General features: G+C 39.5%; 2 protein-coding genes across 2 annotated transcripts in view; one reads left to right on the top strand and one right to left on the bottom strand.

Moving 5' to 3' along the window:
* ttll5 (tubulin tyrosine ligase like 5) overlaps nt 1-16,781 on the bottom strand; it is a 46,183-nt gene extending 29,402 nt beyond the window's left edge. The window contains exons 1-13 of the mRNA XM_022751005.1: nt 16,659-16,781; nt 14,037-14,143; nt 13,819-13,901; nt 12,858-12,964; nt 12,438-12,568; nt 12,230-12,312; nt 10,342-10,402; nt 10,169-10,253; nt 8,462-8,563; nt 8,254-8,345; nt 7,981-8,088; nt 2,410-2,491; nt 1,970-2,031 (exon numbers count right to left, since the gene is read on the bottom strand). Coding sequence (XP_022606726.1) covers nt 1,970-2,031; nt 2,410-2,491; nt 7,981-8,088; nt 8,254-8,345; nt 8,462-8,563; nt 10,169-10,253; nt 10,342-10,402; nt 12,230-12,312; nt 12,438-12,568; nt 12,858-12,964; nt 13,819-13,901; nt 14,037-14,143; nt 16,659-16,717 — 1,162 coding nt within the window. The 5' untranslated portion in view covers nt 16,718-16,781. The remainder of the gene's footprint in view (nt 1-1,969; nt 2,032-2,409; nt 2,492-7,980; nt 8,089-8,253; nt 8,346-8,461; nt 8,564-10,168; nt 10,254-10,341; nt 10,403-12,229; nt 12,313-12,437; nt 12,569-12,857; nt 12,965-13,818; nt 13,902-14,036; nt 14,144-16,658) is intronic.
* Nucleotides 16,782-18,157: 1,376 nt separating this feature from the next.
* erg28 (ergosterol biosynthesis 28 homolog) lies at nt 18,158-20,630 on the top strand. The gene is made up of 5 exons (XM_022750824.1): nt 18,158-18,267; nt 18,404-18,578; nt 19,375-19,465; nt 19,555-19,673; nt 19,840-20,630. The coding sequence occupies exons 2-5, from the start codon at nt 18,446-18,448 to the stop codon at nt 19,926-19,928; spliced, it is 432 nt and encodes a 143-aa protein (XP_022606545.1). The 5' UTR covers nt 18,158-18,267; nt 18,404-18,445; the 3' UTR covers nt 19,929-20,630.
* Nucleotides 20,631-20,652: the final 22 nt, after the last annotated feature.

Here is a 20,652-nt window from a genome sequence, read left to right as displayed (position 1 = left end):
CCTGTCAATACGATTTAAATCTATGATCTTCTGTTTATTCATTCCCACACTCCACAAAGCTAACCGATGGTAAAGTGAAATGTTACAGAAGCGCAGTATGTTTATGTTGTATCTTACAGCTATACTTGGGTTGAATAATGTCTATTGACAGCTTGGAGCTCCAGGCTATTTGTTCTACCTGATCCAAGCCGTCAGGTAACAATCAGGCCCCTGCCATGCTCTTGCCTAAACACAGCAATTATTACAAACATGGGCGACACGGAGCTGACAGCTATACACAGGCGGAAAATGAATGCTAATGGAATGCTGTCATTATTTACAGGTCTGGGATGCAGCCCAAGTGTTATCAGCCAAAAGCGACTTAGTTTGTTTGGTACATAATAGATGTGCTATGTTTTACATGCCACTGCTCATTTTCCCCAGGCCCGCAGTAACGTCTCAGTCCAAAGATAACTGGCAATTTATGATTCTACTCTTTCATTTAATGAGCCGGAGGGGAGGGTTTCAAGCCACAGCATGGCCTAGGCCGAGACACGCACGTATGTGTGAACGCACGTGCACACACACACACAGGCACGCACACATAATAGCCATTCCTTTAATATCATTAGGCTGAGACCACAGATAGGCCTAATGTTTGAGTGCCAGTTTCGATGGCTGCCAGCTAATCAGCGGGCTCCATGTCTACTGTGATTGGTAATAAGGATAAAGCAGAGGATTCAATTAAATAATCAGGAGATGTGAAAGTTTGGCTAATATTTGTCTCTTTTTTACAACGTGAATACTTTTAACTCTAATCTATGAGGATAAGGCAAGCTCTCTGGTGTATGTGGTCGTGGTCAGGTTATGAGACTCTTGTTGGTTTTAACTTACATATCACAAAACATTGTAAGCTCTTTTTCTGTATGAGACTTCAATAATTAAAAAGGGAGGAGACATAACAGAGACACATCTCATTCCCTGCTGCAAACACTCTTGTATAATCAGTGTTTATCTCTGCCTTTGGCCAGGTATCTTTTATTTCTTCATGCTAAAGATTGCTCTATTTGACATGTAGGATCCAGTTTCTCAAAAGAGCTTAATGACTTCAAAACAACTAAGGCCTCTGTTGACAATTTAGTCCGCAAGTCATTTAATGTTAATTAACGATGGCTGCGGTTTATTCTCTCAACACTGCGGCTCCCATTATGAAGCCAAACAGCTATTTTCGTCGGTTTGCGCAAACTCTACGAGAGGAATGCAGGAGAACATTAAGCATTAAAACAATAGACGACTGTCTCCGTCAGCTTGAAACCTGCTGGTAACAGGAACGGCCGACTAGCATCTATGCCTTTGGAGTGAGACTGGTGAAGAAAAAACAGCATAATTACAGCACTTTTGATTTTATATTAGCTTCTCCAAAATTAACATATTTATCCCAATTATATAATTTTGCAATGAATAATCTGTATTGCGCCTCAAGCAAAATATTTTTTCATTCCGATCTGAAAGTATGAGCAATCCAAAATTTTAGCTTTAAGTATTTGACAACATCTTGATAGGCAGTGTAAATTGTTTTGAAGCTCTGAATATTAGTCAGTCTATGTTATTAAAGTTGTTGACTGCTGTTAATATCCAGATGTTCCAGTTGAATTCTGCATTTTGAATTTTTTCATAATGTAGGCTCTGTAATCCTAATATTTTTTCCATGACTTTTAATGTGCTGTATTTACCAAATGTTTTCCCTGCTCTGTTAATTATCCGATGGTTAACAAATGTAACTTCACATGGAGAAGCATAAGGCCACCTTCTGTTCTTAGAGTTTTGAAGCTTTCTTACTTATTAGATCTACTTTGTTTCACCAGCATATCATTTACAAGTGTGAAGGATGTATAACCACTGAATTTACACATACTGAATATCTATGAAGTACAAACATCTTGGCACCAGAGGGAGGTTGTATTTAGTCATTGTTTCAGCACGCACTCACCCACAAGCGAAAACATGTCTGCAATCATGCTGGCCTTTATCTTCAGATCCAAGGGCGCATCGCTGTAAATAAGTGGATGTCAAAAAAGAAACAAACACAAAAATTGCAACACATTCACATGCACAGGGTAGAACCAAATGAGTCAACTGTAAGAGGATACAGATTTGTTGTCTGACTTTGACTAAACTGCTAAACTCACTAAACGCTTTTGTAGAAGAAACAAATTTAGCTACATCTCTAGCATGACGGATTGTTTTCAGAAACTAAGTGTGAGTGCCATTTCCCACATTTTTTTTTACTAATCTCTTGCATATTAAGAAGAAAAACAAATAATAAAAAAAAACCTGTTTGAGTTGATAGGGTGAAATCAATATTCCCAGTAAAAGATTCTCCTAAAAGAACAAATGAAAGAATCAAACACTCGAGACCGTGTCACTCACCAAGCCAGAGAGGGAGAAAGGTTCACCTCTAACAACCACGGTTTGAGGTTGGAGTCAATGAGCACATCAAAACCATACAGCTCTGCAGAGGGAGACACAAAATGAATCAAAAGGTTTTCACCACAAACTGGGAAGTCGGCAGAGAGCGGCGGAATTAGAAACCTCTCTGATCTGCTCCCTGAAAATAAAGGATGAAGGGTATCAAAGTCACAAGCGTTTCCAGAGTTTTATCATAGCCCCATTATGTGGCATTTGGCTTCAGGGTCTATGTCTTTCTGCTACTGATTACACGCATGTTATATACCCAGTCACTCAAGAAAGAAACATTCACCAAAGTCTGCTACTGAGGGATTGGCTCAATTAAATTAACTAAGTACATACACATTTCATCTGTCATGAAGTTGCTTATGTAAGATGGAAGATCAAAAACAAACCATGGCTGTGAATGTTTTCACACATACAGTCAATGATTTTCTCATTACAAGGGAGGTTAAGCAGTCTACATATTGTCACTATATATTAACAAGGACGGCGCTCTACCGGCTACCAGGAAAAGCACAACCGCCCTCATTAAGTTAGTGTCTTGCCCAAATTTAGGGAAATAATTATGAACTCCAGAAGTATAAAGCTGGAAATGTGATGGTGTGTCCCAAATGGCAGAAATCTGGGGAATTACAAAGCCATATACTGTATATATTTCACTCCACCAACAGCTTTGCACTGAGTGACACAATAAAAGTCTTTAACAAAGTGGTCAGGAAGTTCCCCGTGTAAAAATTCGTTCAATCAATCCCAATTTTCCCTCTTGTTTCACTGACTGATATATGGCTCACTGTGATTGAGTCTGCCTATGTGCCCTGTGACAGCCGTCACACTGCTCTGGGGAGTGTCACCCTATAAGCCAACGACCCGCCGGCCCCAGCAGCAGCGTGCAGGGAAACCGCAGTATTTTACAGGGATAGGGCAAAGCCCAGCCGTAGAACCAGAGGAAAAATCTTTCTAATGGCACTTCAAAAGAACAGACTGTGTTGAGAATAGGCCAGGGGGCTTGGGAGTTTCAAAGCTGCCATAACCAGCACTGTTTGTTCTAGGATCTCAGGTCAATGCCTGTGTTAAGCATACAAAAGCCAGCGTGACAGCATGCAGTGGCTTGATATTGCACTTGGTTGAATAACGTTGAGCAGTTCCAGATTAACAGAATGAGTTAAAGTTATTAGGCTGTACATTACTTTATGTAGTATATATAAACTGTTATTCATAACTGTTTTAGGATTTTATCCGAGGGCACACTTTTGCACATGCCACATTAGTTCATTTTTTCCTGTTTTTTAAATTCATTAAATAATAAGTAACAGTGCATTAATATTTGAAAAAAGGTAAAGTTTCAATGTCAGTGTGCTGCAGGGGTTTATATTTACTTCTTTTCATTTCAAATCAGGGGGCCAAATATTTTTCACACAGTAAATACTATTTACCTACCACTGCTGTACACACGTGTTTTTATTTAAGATTGTAACATTTCCTTAAAGCACATCTTTACTTCTGTTTTCATTATCTGTATTTAGAAAATCAACAGGGATTTTCTTCTGCGTAATTCACTGGGCTACTGTATATCACATTATTTGCGAGTTCAACCTATGGTAGTGCCATGAGCTCCAAATTGGTATAACTGCAAACTGTATTTTCATGATGGAACTGAACAACGTTTGCCATACATCCCTGAGCCAAGACCTGCAACATAAGCTGCCACTGCCATCTAACTTCTTAAACATCTCAGGATGGGCTGGACCCCCACTGCTAAACAGTGCTCACTTAGAGCACAGCACTTAGATATTATTTTCCACTTGCAGGCTTATCCCATTCTATCCACTTTTGTATAAAAACACACACGCACAGAAGAGAGATGGAGAGTGTGTGTGTCATAAAACATTATGCATTAGTCTTGGGGAACATAGCACTGGAATAAATGGGTTTGAGCCTGCAGTGCCTCATCAGTGGCACCACAACAACAGGGGAAAATGGGGAGGTGTTACACCACCTCACCAGCCCCCGACATGTAGGCTCCATGTGCTGCGCATTTTCCCCCAATTAGGAGCAGACGCCGCTCCTGCCCCATGAGCCTGCAGAGCTGCTCGCTGCTAGACACGTTTGTTCTGTGGCTCAACCGCTGCCGGGGGAGCGCTGTTAAATGCGCCGCAGAGAACCCACAACAAGCATCACAGACAAGGAGAGGAGAGGCAGCGAACATGCACATCACACCCATTAAAGAGGGAGGGAGAGAAAAAGTGTGACAGAGAAAAGGGATGATGAAGAACATTTTTTTTTATTATTGGATGGGCGCTGCTGGAAACTACACCACAAGAGACAAACGCCCAAAAACAATAATCTCCCCACCCTGGCCATGCAGCCTGTTGGCCCACAACAACAACAGCAACATTAAGTATTTCCTTCATGTGTGTTTTCTTCACAGGCGAGGACAATTGAATTACTCTTGCATCATTCTGAGATAAATTATTGCTGCTGAACTGTTTCTCAGCTGTTGCAGGGAGCACAGCGGTGCAGCTCGGAGCCACGATCATGAAAACACTCTGAGGACAACAAATTAAATGAATACAGTTAACACTCCATAGCCTTATTATGATAGCAAGACCCAATCCATTAATCATTCTTAAAAAGACTCAGTTATACAGCAGCCACACTGTCATCACAGAGGGATGCAAACATTGAGCTGAGGAGAAGTGTGGGAGTATCTGATAAATGTAAAACAGGGAGAGTGGTTCACAGACGGGGGATCCAACCACACTCAGCACTTAATGAGGGACATTCAGTGGAACACAGGACCAGTAAGTGGAATGTTTTGTGTGTAATAAAATAGGCCTTTGGCTTGGCTAATCAGATCTTAGTCAAAACATCTCGTAATCAGCATCCCTCAGCAAAAAGACTGTCCATTAATCACACAGCAGCGGTAAGGAGCTGCATGGGTGGCATTTTCTCTCCACAGACACACACACACACACACACACTCACACACACACACACACACTCACACACACTTCTTACCAATGTAAAATGAAAAATCTGTTGTTTTTATTTCTTCCCACATGAGACATTACAGAGCTATAAAAAGATTTTGTTACAATATGCCCATTTAGATACGCAGTACAATTTGAGCAAAGGGAAGAAATCCCATTTGAAAACAATAAACATTGTATTAAAGCCATTAATAGACATTAAAATGGCAGGGAACAATTTGCAGTAAATTAAGATTATAATGTGCTTTATGGTCTTGCATGGCTCCCTTCCAGACAAGCCAGAGACTGTATAAAACCTCTAAACAATGGCTGCTTTTATCAGCACGTTAACTGCCCCGACACACATGTATTTGCTGCCCTGCGTTCTGACGCTTTACCTGTTTACTATTACAGGCAGCTGTTCAGGCCCAGGATGAAGGCTTGGTGTATTGTAGGCTGTGAAGTGAGAAAGTAAGGATAAGTGCAAGAGGAAAGAATCTGACAAGGGGCTGACTGAACATGACTCCTTTGTGGTTTGGGTGGGTTTTATTTTCATTTTATTTAGAGACAAGTAAAAGACCACAAAGACACTAGACTGGACTCCCTCAAGCTTAGACAGACCTGTGTGTTTGTAAAAACTCAAGCTCTACACTGGTTCCGACATGTCTCTGTATTCATACTGCCCATACATACTCACACACACACAGAGAGTTTGCATGCAACATGACCACACCGTGAGAGACAGATCAACAGAGGGAGGATGAGGGTGGTCCTCTGGAACCGTCAGTGTCTGTCTTTGGAAACTTAATCCTGTAGACAGACTATGAATGCTGTAATTAACTTGCTTGGGGCCATCTGAAGACAACAAAATTACATTAACTTCAGTAGTAAACTGATACCGCTGAAGTAAGATTATGGGCATGTTCACAGCAGACCACAGTGTATTATGTATCTAGTCAAAGGTGTGGGATCTAATTGCTTTTGCACCACACAATGATATCGGTATAGTATACATGTCTATACAGGTCTGAATAGGCTTCCATGTAAAAAGGGCTACCGTTTCTACACAGATCACTCAGTACAGATGTGTCATTATTTTGTTGTTAAATGCTTCATTTCAAATTAACTTTGGACATTTGGACAGAAGAGCAATATATAATATATTGTATATTTACTGAGAATATTTCCCATCAATCTGCCTACAGATCTGCACAATGTAGGCTAACATTACATTTTCAACAAAAAGATGGCTCCAGTATAGAGTCATCAGCAGGCTTGACTGATTCATTCCATATTTTGTCCCTTTTCTTCTACATTCTGATGTCTATACTGTATATCTACTGTTAGCAATATCAGATGAGTCTGTTTATGCAAACTATGTGTAAATTTCTTCTGTGGGGATGTGTATAAACAAAAAAAAACAAAATACAGGTGTATCTGAGTGAAAGAATGAATGAGAATAGGAGCAAACTTGTTTTTCCCTTCCTGTTTTTCACTCCCACACCAAAGATATGTGTCAGCTGGTTGTTTCTTCACATCCCTCAGGTGTTATGAAAGCCAGGTTGAGACTTGGTAAGCCACATTTCCCTGTAAATACCTGCATGGTCAACATTCATACCCTGGGTTAATGTGGTTTTTCAACATAGGAGTGATGCTCATATGCAGATAGCATCTTTTTGCGGGCGACTGTCTGATGGTGTGAGATGCTGCTACGTGCCCAATACAGGCCATACGGGGGGTGGGGTGTATTATGTCTACAGAAGCCTGTCACAACTGCAAAGCCCTTTATTTTTCTAACATCTGAGAGGTGAAAAAGAGAGTGAGCAGGGGAGGGAGAATGATAAACAAACAGAAACAGCCAGAGAAGAGGAAAAAGAGAGTGAAAAAGAGACAGCGGTGCTGAGGGAGGCTCGGCCAACGTGCTCGCTTTCAAACCCCAAATCTCAGAAAGACTGCCAGACACAGAGAAAGAGCGCAGACAATTAGTGCCAACACTAACATGGGTAATGGCTCCAAAATGGAGTTCACACGAGCCCGCTGCTAAGCAGGAGCAGCCAAGAAAACAGTCAGCCTAAATCAGGCAGACCTGAATGGCAACAGAGGAGAGGAAGCGAATTCCTGCTTCAGGCAACAGGCCCTCCACGACCCGGCAGCCAGTCAGAGGGCAGCAACATACAGGAAGACTCCACACTGAGGAATGACTGTCTACAGCCTCAGCACAGCTCAGTGGAGAAATAGTAAGGAGGAACTGCTGGACAATGAATCTGAAACTGAAAGGAAATGTGAGGGGTGTGGTAGCGTGTATGACTAAATATGTGTGAGTGTATCTGCAATGTGAGCAAAAATGGAATTTGTCCAGAGTTTAGATTTCCATTCATAGGAAATTCTTGTGAAGCTGCAGATCTCAAGAGCTTCACTTTGTTGTCCTGAACAGCTTGTTGTCCATAACCAAAACTGGCTTCTATTACACACACAGCAGGGTTTTCATGTTCATGTTTGTTGGATTAGATTGGTATTCTTACTGCCAAAAACCATTTTAAGAAGAATATGAAATGATTACCAAAGCAGTTTGTCTTGTGGGGAACAAACATCTTGCAGGCGGTGGCTATCTGTAGCTCAGCACTCAGAACAGCTTTGACGATGAGATCTTCTATTTGTCTCATCAGCACTGAAACACACAATAAGGAGCTTCATTTACATTTTTCTGTATAACACTGCAAGAATGCTTTTGTTTGCAGGGGTTGAGAAGTGAACTACAAACTGAGTAAATTTTATTTCCACCATCTTTGCATGGATAGTACAAGCACAAGGAAAAGGTGAAGGTTTGACTCACATGTGGTGTCCTTCCCCTCCTGCTTCAAATACCTCAACACTGCACTCATACTCCACTTGTTCCCATAATCCTCAACTTCAGGGTCATCGCAGCTGAAAAGGAAGAAATGCACTTCAAATGCTCAAGTTATAATGAGTAGATGAGTCACTCGGGCTTCCCATAAAAACGGCTCCACATTGAGTGCATGTTGACCACTGATGAGGCTTACCTGACATAATCGCTGCTCTTTTTGTTCACACTGTAGTTGGTGAGATGCATGAATGTGTTCTTAATGTTCTTGGAAGTCCGGTCATACTTTACTGTGGCAAACCTGTGCACACACACGGTTTATTTGTACAAGAGAAAAAAAAAAAAACCTTAAGCTGTCATCCAACAGTTTCACTACATATCTATCTGCCATAATGACCACATTCATGAGGCTGCCACTTAACTGAATAATAGGGGCACTTTGAGCAGGGATTAGTTTCTGGCAGTGTTTGAGAGGAGTGGATGCCACATGTGCAATAATGAGAATTCCTTGGCACGCACTGTGTACCTGAATACCAACACAACCCCGAAGGAATGTCAGGAGATAAAAGTGATATTCAGGATTTGGCCATGATTTATTGCTGCCAGTTGGTAATCAAGCCAGGGTGGTGGCACTCTGATTCCAACACATACCTCTATCAGAGCAAAGTGAAGCCAGTTGTTCTATAAATCATCTCCCCTCTCCTTATCTACCTGTGTCTGATGATAGTCTGTACTTGGATTAATAAATCCTTCTTGCTCCAACTATTTCCAATAAATACAGAGTGTTTACACAAAGTGATCATAAGATATGATCTTTGAACAATGACACAATCAGCAACATTTAATGAGCACATCATCTTACAGCTGGAACAATAGAGCGCTTTGTTTCAAAGTCACCACCACTATAAACTCTACACTGCAGTTGGTCTGGAAAGTTGAGGCTGCCCTCTTCTGGTCACTGAGAGAGTATCAGTGAATGTGCTGCATGTGATGTCTATTCGGTACATGCGTTTCTCAGTACTTAGTATACTTTATTAAAACTCTACCAAAATGCAGTTTGACCCGACATCTCACCTCCAAAATGAAAATAAAACTACCAAAACACATCACACCTGCCTCAAAATCAACTAATTCTCTTATGACACATGCAAAATTTTATTCACAACAGGAAAGTTTTGTCACTCATTAACACAACACCCCCTGAAAAAGTCTGTGATTTTCTACTTCATCTAACCTCCCATTATAAAACAAGCACAGTGTGTCTTCTTAGTGCATGGGATGCTCTACAATTTGTATTGTTGGAATAAACTGGATGTTTTGCAGTATTACAGACATTATCTCATCCTCTCATCTACACCACACCTCAAGTTGTCTGCTTCACTAACTGGTAGAGTCTGAGTGAGATAAGAACTCCAAAGTTTTGAAAGAAGTGGTCACTGAATGCATTTTGTGCCAGCACACACAGCTTACTCCACAAAGACTTCGTACTGTGAGCATTTTTAATAAGGATTTAATATCCATGTCTAACTGTAAGTCTTTTGATAAATCTAATATTCAGCATCGCCTACACCACCCAGCAGAGCTGTACAGAGGTCTATTTTTTCCCTAGTTTGTCTTTAATTTGATTTTAAGTAAGCTATTTCAAGAGGTTCAGGATGAATTAAGATGAAATGATGTGAAAGAGAAGGCCCTCTTGAGTAGACTTTGGGGTTGATCTTTTTAAATGCTGATAGAGGAGTTTAAATGTTGCAATTGGCAGAAGTGAGTACTCTATTAGGCGCCTTTTAATGTGTGTTTGTTGTAAAATATCGAATGTATTGTAGAAGACGGTCAATGAATACTGATTTGTCAGCTAATACTCATACCAATAATCACACAAACATTACAAAAACACACATACACTCACCTTGCTAGGCCTTCCTCATACACATAGACAATGAGTGGGTCGTATGACGTTACCAGCACGTACAACCGTACGTCAAACTTGAACTCTGGAAACAAAACAAAAAGAGATTTGTCAGTTCAAATCTACCAAAATGTCCTTCAAATATTCAGCAAACTGTGTCTGTAGCAGCTCACCATCTATCAGTAGTGGGTTATTAATGTAACGAGACACCAAGATGTTTTCATCCATTGAAATCTGATTTGGCTGTAGATGACAAACAGAACACATCAAATAAAATATAATGAGCACACAAAGAGGAAGAGGCAAGTATTCCATCATGATTTTAACAGGTTTAAAACTACAATGCTACAAGTTAATAACTACAGAGCAGTGTTAATATACTGAAGTCCAAATAAGTGATATAAAACTGCTGTTAACTATGAACATCAAAGAATGATCTGATCGAGAAAAGTTGGAGACTGCAATGACACTGGCCATTGAAGGTCAACCTTCAATAACAGCCCATAAAAACACAATCTGGTGGTGAGAGAGGGGTCATTTATGAGGTTGAAATGTGTTGCAGGTGGCGAAGTTGAGAAAAGATTGGGGGGGGCGGGGTTAACCTCAGTGCTGGCTACAGTTCAGAGAAAACCCAAACCAAAGAAATGAACGTATTTCTTTTTTCTCCCCAAATATCACTCTGACATTCTTTCCACTGTTTCATAAAAATGCCTGAGAAGAAGAAGAATCGTGCATATGTTTTCCAAGAGTGAGAACCTTGTTGAGCTCCTCCAAAAGCCGTGGAAGAGTGTGATTTACTCCACAAAGTTTATTAATGCCTGAAAAACTGGTTGATACGTTTTTTCTTTTTTTCAAAGACAGCTGTATCCAGCCAGCTGGCTGTTTCAGTTCACACAGTATTTTTAAGTCAGTATGTTTACAGTTGACTCCCACTACATTTGCCATTAATGTGAAACTGTCTTGCATGTGAATAAGAAGGAACTTAGAAAGAACTTCACACACAAACAGAGGAGCTGTAGTAATATTTGATTAGTTTAGCTGCTTCCTGTGTTTCCAATCTGCGCTAACTTAAGCTAAACATCAGCTGGCTGTAGCTTCATAGTAATCCTAAAAACATATGAGTAGTATCACTCCTCCCTCGTCATTATCAGCAAAAACACAAACAAGCTTATTACCCAGAATGTGGAACTATTCCTTTACACACAGCTTTACTCATACAGGTTTCACATGCAAAACAGCGCCAGAGCTTGGTTTAAACCTCCACTTATGTATCATCATTATCATCATCATCATCATCATCATCATCATCATCATCATCATCATCATCATGCATGTGACATTAAACAAAGGATGAGAATGTGTTGTTTCAGTCCCTCTCATTCAGTACTGTTTTACCTACTATAAACAAAGTGACAAAAATAAACACACAAAAATCAGCAGCTTTTAAACTAGTCAATTTGCAATCCATACAAACACATGTCGATCTTGGAAACGTTTCACAAGAAAAAAGCAAAAATTTCAGAGAACTTTTGAATAAAATCAACAAAAATTAGACAAAATAATTCTTATCACAAGGTCAGCTAACTTGATTGGTTTTTGCACAGCTTTCAACCAAGTCTTTTGGCCTTCATCAGCACATGAGGCTCCAAACTCCAGACGAAGTTAATTTATCATTTATTATTAATAATTTAAGACAATTTTTAAGCAAAAATGACAAACATTCTCTACATCCAGCCTCTAAAATGTGATCTCAAATTTGCTGTTTTTCTCTGTTACATAATCAGAGTTTGGGTTTCAGAAAAAAACAAGCTATTTAAAAAATTCATTTTGGGCTTTGGTTGCAGCCTCACTTTCATCTTTTCAGGTTTCCAAAATCCTTCAAACCAAACAATCTGAGAAGAAAAAAAAAGCAAAGCACAGAACCTGTATCCACACTGAGGACATAAGCTGTGATGAGGACGCACAAGTGGACATAGCTTCATTTTAAGGAGTCACAAAGGTTGGGAACTATTAGATATTGAGACTATTAGAGTGTATTACAGAATAACTACAATCACTCACATTGCTGACCAAGTAGATGCCTCGTCCTCTCGAAGATGCTACTGGTTTAATAATCCATGGGCCCTTGTCCTTGGCAAAACAATCTGGGATTGAGGCAGAAAAACACACAAAGAGAGGTTGAGATTTGAAATGACTTACAGTTTACATGAAATCATATCCTAAATATAGCTATACTTAGACCAACAGATTGAGATGGGGGTTGTCTTACTGCAGAATTCCTGGTACTCAGACGGAAGCACAAAGGTCTGAGGAACGATATGGAAGTTTTTGAAGCCATGAGTCTGCTGCATTCGCTGGATGTTTTTATAGAGACGGTCTTTTCTCGTCAATTCATAGGACCTGGAAATAAGCAGAACTTCCAGTTTCAAATGCTCCAGCACTACAGTCGCCAGCTTTGACACTGACAGAACAAAAATACATGAATACATAACAGTTACAGAACGCCCTCTGCCTGACAGTATGATTCATTTCATGTTTAAGAGAGGCACCAGTCCAAACTAAATGCACTTTGCGGTGGAAGCCAACAAACACACTGCCTGAACTGAAGGGCTTAGAATGGCTCAGTGGTAATATTTATAACACAGAAAACAGAGGCAACACACTCATACATTTGAGCACTCTATTATACCTGGGGAAGTGGTTGACCTTCTGGAAGTCTTGAAGGCTTCGTAGTAGGTAAGGCTTGAGGTGAGATCCGGTCCACATGAGGTTAAAGTCATTACTGTTTGGGTGAACCTGAGAAAGAGAGACACTGATTAAATTCAACTGACAGGCTCTGGGATAAATAACTTAGATTCCGCACACGCAGAGCAAACAACCTTTGTCAAAGGATAATTTTAAAAAATTGATATTACGTAAGTGTAAAACCAAGTTTAGCAATTGATGTTCTACACTAATTGAGCTCGGTTCAGTTTCCAGTCACCAACAGCAGTATTATGTTCTGATGTCCATGGCATATGACAGCTCGGTTAGATTAAATCTAAGAAGCAGATCACACTCTACCACGAACCTGGAGGGAGACAGCCGGCTTTTTAGACAGTTTCTCAAAAGGAAGGCCAACTCAGAGATTTTCATCACCATCATATTATGTTATCTGTTTTGTTTTGTTTTATTCCAACAATTCGTTAGGAGGCAGAATTCACATGACCGTTCATTCAGCGTCTAGGGAAGAGGCAGATGTTTGCAATAAAGGCTTATTAAAGTTTGGCTCTGTGGAGGCTGTGGTAGACACTCGTCTGCCTTTGATGATGGGTTAGCGGGAGTCAAGAAGCATTGAAATGAAATAAAAAGGGAATTAATTGTAACTGCTTGGAAAGAGTAATAATGGGGATTGTGTGCCCTCGTGAAACAGGATTAATGCTCTTGAGGTCATTTTGTGTTTTTTCCATGAGTGCATTCCCAGGCTTTGACAACGGCATTATCAGTCAAAGGAGGAAAAACAGCCCTACTATCCCTTATCCTACACAGCAGAGCATGTGCATAAATAACACGTGCTTCTAAAAAAAAAAAAAAAAAAAAAAAAAAACAATCCATTTTTGCAAGATTTAGGCTAATCTTTTAAATTTGCATGATTTAGTGAAGAACATTACCTCATGGAATCCATGATTGGTGAGTATTCCTCGTACCAGACGGCTCTCTGTGCGCACAATTTTGAAGGCCATATTGTATCGCTCTACGCAAATGAAACAGATTTTAGACAATAATATATTCTTAGTGTCTAACTAATTAAAAGCTCCAAAACTTTATTATATTATTATTACTTTTCTCATTCAAAGTTATTTTGTTGCTTCAACAAATGGAAGTGTACCTCCAACACAGCAGATATTCCCATCTTTTGAAACAACTGCTTCAGGGACGAACAAGAGAACTGGGATGGTCTTGCTAAGGCCGCTCCACGCGATGCAAGGATGGTCGCTAGTGGACAAACAGTTAGATGAGACAAAGATTAATAACTTAGCAAGAGGCAGATGTTTGAGATGTTTTCAAATCAAACCAACCCACTCAGATTTCAAATTATCTGTAGATATACAGAGCACACACACATTCTCAGTAAAAATGTCATGGAGATGCACTCCAGGGTTCATTTCACAGCCCATAATCTTTGGCGTTCATTCCCTGATGATGTGAACTTGCCTATACGGGTAGCTTACCTAATGCTGAGGGAATGTATCCTGACATGGTGTTTATTTCAGGCCGGCAGATAAAGACAGAACCACACACAGTTTCAGGAGGTGCTGGGCAATAACAAATCCATACACTATACTAACAAACATCCTTGTAAAACTGCAGACTATCTGATACTACCAGACACAGCCTGCTTAAAGCTACAAATAAGATAAGGTAGCACGATGATGGAGCAGACCTCAATCATGCACAGCCGGTCTTGATAAGGAGGGAGGCATGTAAACAATTGCTGCCCCTCGCTTAAGTATCCAGGTATGTCAGACAATGCAGCAGATATCTTTTCCACTGTGGTAACTTGATTGCACACCATTAAATAAGGTATTTTAATCCTATTTAAGAACGCCATTTATTCTGAACATAAACCAGCATCAAGACAAGTGAGATACTATAAACACAAGATGCTGAAGATCTTGGACTAAAGCTAAAATTGTTACAATCACTGTGATATTTTGGCAAAATGTGATCTTTTCAGTTGCAAACATTTGGTTGAACATGCAGCTAAATTAATACTTTTATAAACACGTCCAGGTCTCGCTCCTCTAATACTTACTGAGTAAGTACAACAGTGCCAATATCACATTTAATAATACTCTTAACCCTGATCTGTCTATCACTTTTTGTTAAGCCTATATGAAATCTATATGTTATATATCATTATGTTATTCATTCTATTTTTGTTTCATCAAATACAATAAAAAGGTGAGTTCAAGTCTTGTGCCATGTATGTTTCCTACTGTATACGCACTTTCATGGCTTGTCTTGATGTCTGCTATGTGCCTCTTGTATTTGCCTGTAATACTATACTTTGTCATCCTTTGCATTATTTAGCGTTGTCTGTTGTCACAGTGGAAGTTAGTTGGCCATTTCGAGCACTTTTGCAACACATCAATGCAAAATATTATCGACTGCTCCTGATAAATAAAGTGACGAGCTGAGCAGAACAGCTCAAACTGGCTGAAATCAAGTGTGTTCAAAAAATCAGTCTATATAACTATTGCAATGCAAGACGTGTGTTTCAGAGGATTTTTTTGTGTGTGATCATTACATGTGTTAATGATAATTACAGCCCCATCAGTAAAACAGCACTGGTCACCTAGAGGTTAAACGCTAATACTAAGCAATCCAAACTAATTCAGGAGATGGAAATTAACCTGAAAGCAGGCACAGTTGCTCTTAGCAAGGTATGACTAAGTAAAGCTTAAGAGGGAATTAGCTGGCACCGGCAAGATAACAAATAACAACTGTCGACAACAATGATCTAAAGCTAGATGCTGTTCTTTCTCATTCAGTTTAAAGGTCATCAATTATGCAGAATGAAAGCTACCTCAAGTCTTCATTTTGTCTAAATGTATCTTGGCATAAATCATTAAACAAGGCTCAGGACATCTTCTGTCATGCTGCATAGATTACTTTACACATTCAATAAATTATAGCAAACTGTAATGACGATGACCACAGTAGAGAGGGGAAAAAAATTGCAAACGCTTTTGGTCCAGCATGTTGTCACATTAATACTGTATTTAGGGATAAATCTCGTGAGGTACACCAGGAGGATCAGTAGGCTAAGAACCTAACTGACACTAAAGAGACCTGCTTAATTCAGAAAGACAAGTCCACATGCTGCAGGGACACCATCCTACTCATCTCATCCCTATAGTTATTAACTGACTATTTTACAGTTATGAGGACAGTGCACATTATATTAAGTAAGGAATCTGTTTTGAAAGAGAAAAGACTCACAATAACATATAAAGCGATATTCATAAAGTATTTTTAAGAATCTGCTATAAATATAATAGCAGCCCAAGAAACTTTTTTTATGGTATCATGAGTGAAGTCTGGTTCCTGACCTCTGAATCACTGCCCACATCGCCATATTTTTAAGCAATTGTAATGTACTAGATTGATAAATAATACATAGACATTAGAATGTAGTAACAAATAATCAAAGGTTAAAGAAATGGCAATTCAGCACTGAAGTGACTCTGCTGTGATTTTGTATTTCCATGTGCTATATAATAGAGACAATAGAGTGATTAAATGCTCAGAGTTGAGCCTTTTTCTCATTTAACCATTTAAGGTTAGAGGCATTTGATCTTTTCATGAGAGTGGAGGATATTGAGGCATTTTTGCCCTACTGATCTTGAACAGCATATAGCTGGAGCTGACTGCACTAGATCACACTCATTGTCATGTGATTCTACAGTAGACACAGTAATCTGAACAACTGTAAACTTGTACTTACTCTTGCTCGTCTTCTGAGGAGGATTCAGAGTCCTCCTTATCCCGGGTCACAGCTGGCATCTTCACAGTAAAAGGGGACGAGCTGCCCGGTGAAATCTTCCTGAGATGAAGTGTTTGGGTTTTACCATGGCATCTAATACCTCCAACTGCAAAAACATTAGCCAATGATCAGCTCAGCTCATATAAGCGCCAGTCCTTTGATACAAAATAATATAATAACTAACAATCACATTACTACGGCTTGCTCTTTAAAGACTGTAACACTGGTACGGTCCTAGAACAGTGGTTGACAATTAGCACACAATTAGCTAAGAACAGCTGCTGTCTAGATCTAACGGGCAGTTAAATTATATTCGTTAACGTTACAATAGCATGGATGTAAAACGTTAAGATTAAACCTAGGCTGACAGCCCAACAAGCGTTATTAGCTAAATAAGACTTCGGTTTTTGATATGCTACGTTAGGTACAGGAAGCTAACAAGGTAAAGTCTGCCTAGTTTCAGACCGATTAAGTAGACGTTTTTATAATGACATATAAACACACATCGAAATGAACTTGCCTTATATTTCTATGGAGCCTGCTAACAGTCAGCTAGCTAGGTAGGTATCACCAGGGCCAGTCGATCATCGCGGTTAATCTTCCTGGTAACTACAACAACTGAGTAGCAACAAAGCATGGAGCATGCGCACTAGCGGGCAGCACTCATTTGTCAGCCTGACCAAGTTTTGCGCTGCATCCACGTAGTGACGGGACATTTGTGGACGTTACAGTCACTGTCAAGCCAAGAAAGTGCTCCTATCCCCAGTCAAACATGACAGTTGATCTCAAATAACGTGCACAGTCGGGGATTAATAACGACTGTGTACGGTAAATTAAACTAGGGTCTAAAACAAACGAATTAATCTAACAACTTCATATTATGGCTCCCACAGTGCTACTAAGTGCTTGTAATGTGTGTTTATATGTGTGTTTCTCGACTCATAGTGTTTAAACGAAAACAGATGAGAAACAGAAATGTAGTTATTGAATTCAATTGCAACTAGCAAGCACAGTCCACAGTTATTGAAGACTGTACACTGTATTACTTTAACTAAAATAAAATTTGTTCTGAAATAAAATATTTAAAATGTTACGAATGGTTACTCGGTGTTACTGAATGGTACCAGTGTGTAACCTGAAATACTTTGTGCAATTCTGACTAAATATTTTAGCTGAAAACGGGGTTCCTCACTCCCTCTGCCGAACCAGATTTGGCGAATACATAAATCAATACAGAGAATCCTCTCGCTCCGTGAGAACTCTTTGTTTAAACGCAGCCTAGCCTACAGCCTACAGGTGACAGGAGTGCGTGATTTCTATTGGTTGGTGAAGAAAATAGGCGGGACCTTGATGCTTGAATATGACCAATCATATCAATGGGGCGACTAGATGGAGTCATTCTTCGAGCTCTCTTATTGGTTAACCCCACAGTCTAGGATTGAAAGACTTACCATTGTAAATATAACACCATACTGGGTTGGCTCGAGTCCCACTTTACTGTTTTGCATCTAGTATTCCTGTTTTTTAGACAGGAGTATGGTCACACTGTAGCTTGGTAGATACCATCCAGGTAAATACATGCACCACTCGTGTTACTTTTTCATCATTCAGGCTCACTGATGGTATTAACAAGGTTATATCAACGTTAGCCTGCTTTGTACTACTTGCTATGTGCACTGAACAGACTGACTTGTCCTCCCTGACAGGTTCTTCTCTCAGACAGACAGACAGACAGACAGACAGACAGGATGAGTCGCTTTCTGAACGTCCTGCGGAGCTGGTTGGTGATGGTGTCCGTCATCGCGATGGGAAACACCGTGCAGAGTTTCAGAGATCACAGCTTCCTGTCAGAGAAGCTCTACACAGGCACGCCAGAGTTTGGTGAGCAAAGCTGTCAAAACTTAATGGACACTGCAGCATGACAACGTTAGATATCATATCATCACATCTCACTCAGAAAAACAGCCTATGTCATGCAGCTCTTAAGACAACATTTAAGGTGCTCGGATTACCAAATATAGTGTTATGTGATACCAACACCGTTAGGCCAAAAGCAACTCTATCATATCATATTTATGTAAACAATCAGTAACAACAGCCTTCAGTATTAGAGCCTCACCAATACCCGGTTTTTAAGGCCAATACCAATACAGTATTAAAAAATCTGATAAGGACACTCAGTAGTGGGAGATACGCTCCTTTTTTTGTGTCATCACATTATGTAAATAAACATTTTTTTATTTGAGTACCCTAAATCTTATTTGATAATTAAAGTTACGTAGTAAACGGTCATTATAGTTAAGAAACATGACATCATAGACAGTGTAAAGGTGACACTGTTTCTAAATGTCCCCAAACTCAACATCTTTAACATTTCAGTACTTCAATTCCTATTACTTACCAGCTTTCATATTCATACACATACTGGTTACAATATAGAGTTTGTGATACGCTAATATTGTTTTTAAAGTATGCTCAACTGATTCATAGATCAGGTTCTTATTCAATTTTGTACATAAAATGAGTTGCAATGAGGCAGATTTGCTCTCTTCTGATTGTTTTATAGAGTAATAACAGACATGGGTAATACAGATGGCTATATCATGATATTGTTTTCCTTTTTTTTCTTTTTTAACTCCGACATTCCTGATTTTTCCTTTTCTACCCGTTTCCACAGTGAATGGTCTCCAAGCTCGAACATTTGGTATTTGGACATTGCTGTCATCGATCATTCGCTGTGCCTGTGCCATTGATATCCAGAACAGAACGTAAGACAGCTTTTCACTTCCTGAACTTTGTTTGTGTTGGCAGTCTATATATTTTGTTCTCACAGTGTGTGCCATGCTGTCGCCTGTAGGCTGTACCACATCACCTTGTGGACGTTTGTGCTGGCGTTGGGCCACTTTCTGTCCGAGGCCTTCATCTACAAAACTGCGCCTCTGACTATTGGGGTCATGGCACCTCTCATTGTGGCAAGTGAGTATGGCTCTTTATGCCTTAAATAATCAATATGTAACTTTTATTAAATCATTTTTCACAATTGAAATGGTGTAATGTGTTTAAAAGTCACATTTAGATGACATGTTAACATTATTAATGTGAAATAAAAGAATCCTAATAGCATCAATCTGTTTCTTTTTAGGTTTCTCTGTCATAGGAATGCTGATTGGATTCCAGTGTTTTCCAGAGACACAAGAGGAAGTCGGAGCACGACAGAAGAAACGTAACTGAATCCCAGCAGTTTTGGATTTAGGATTGTTGTTGTCCACTGAACCCACTACCAACACCACCAGACAGCTGTGAAGTGGACTGGTTGTAGTGTGTCGCTTCTTGCCTTGAAGAACATGAGATGTGGATGTGCTTTCATCTCCTACTGTCATGCTTAATTAAGACTATATACATGGTTTTTATGGTTTTTAACTGGAGATTTTAGTTAACAGTGCAATCATGAAGTGTTTGACAGAGTCACTTCAATATACAGTCATGTTACACTGCAGCGGTTGATGTGTGCTGGTTTCAGCAAAAACCTCAGAGGGTTTTAAACTGAAACTTGTCATAAAAAAAGAGTTTTTGTTTTGAGACTTTTAAAATGTGTGGTCATGACTGTGGTGTTGTTGAGTGAAATGACTGCAGAAATAACCCAGAGCGGATTTCTCTCCGAATGTTGATTGTTTTATTTCAGTAGATTATCACTTCCTATTCATTTTTCTTTTTTAAATTCATGATTTACAAAAGAACTCAGATGACTGTACAGTACAAAACTATGTTCTTCATTACAAGGTATCACAAACACTTCTATCAGCAGTTGTTCTAATGTTTGTTCTGTGCTGTGAAACAGTTTGTACACCCCTTCAATTTCTGCACAATTATTATCCTATAAAACCCTTTTTAAAAAATGAAATGATTTGATTCTATTTCAGTATCAAGAAAATGAAATGTTTTTTTTTTAAGCTCA

Source organism: Seriola dumerili, unplaced genomic scaffold, assembly GCF_002260705.1.
Source record: "Seriola dumerili isolate Sdu_G_001 unplaced genomic scaffold, Sdu_1.0 BDQW01000149.1, whole genome shotgun sequence".
NCBI classification, from domain to species: Eukaryota; Metazoa; Chordata; class Actinopteri; order Carangiformes; family Carangidae; genus Seriola; species Seriola dumerili.
Note: the sequence above shows the minus strand (reverse complement) of the source record. Positions and strands in the feature narration are given on the sequence as shown.

What these genes read in the sequence shown, in the direction of transcription:
- erg28 (XM_022750824.1), top strand. Translation starts at nt 18,446, where the DNA reads ATGAGTCGCTTTCTGAACGTCCTGCGGAGCTGGTTGGTGATGGTGTCC. An exon ending in CACAGGCACGCCAGAGTTTG is followed by an intron (nt 18,579 to 19,374) that starts GTGAGCAAAGCT and finishes CCGTTTCCACAG; the next exon opens with TGAATGGTCTCCAAGCTCGA. An exon ending in GGCACCTCTCATTGTGGCAA is followed by an intron (nt 19,674 to 19,839) that starts GTGAGTATGGCT and finishes GTTTCTTTTTAG; the next exon opens with GTTTCTCTGTCATAGGAATG.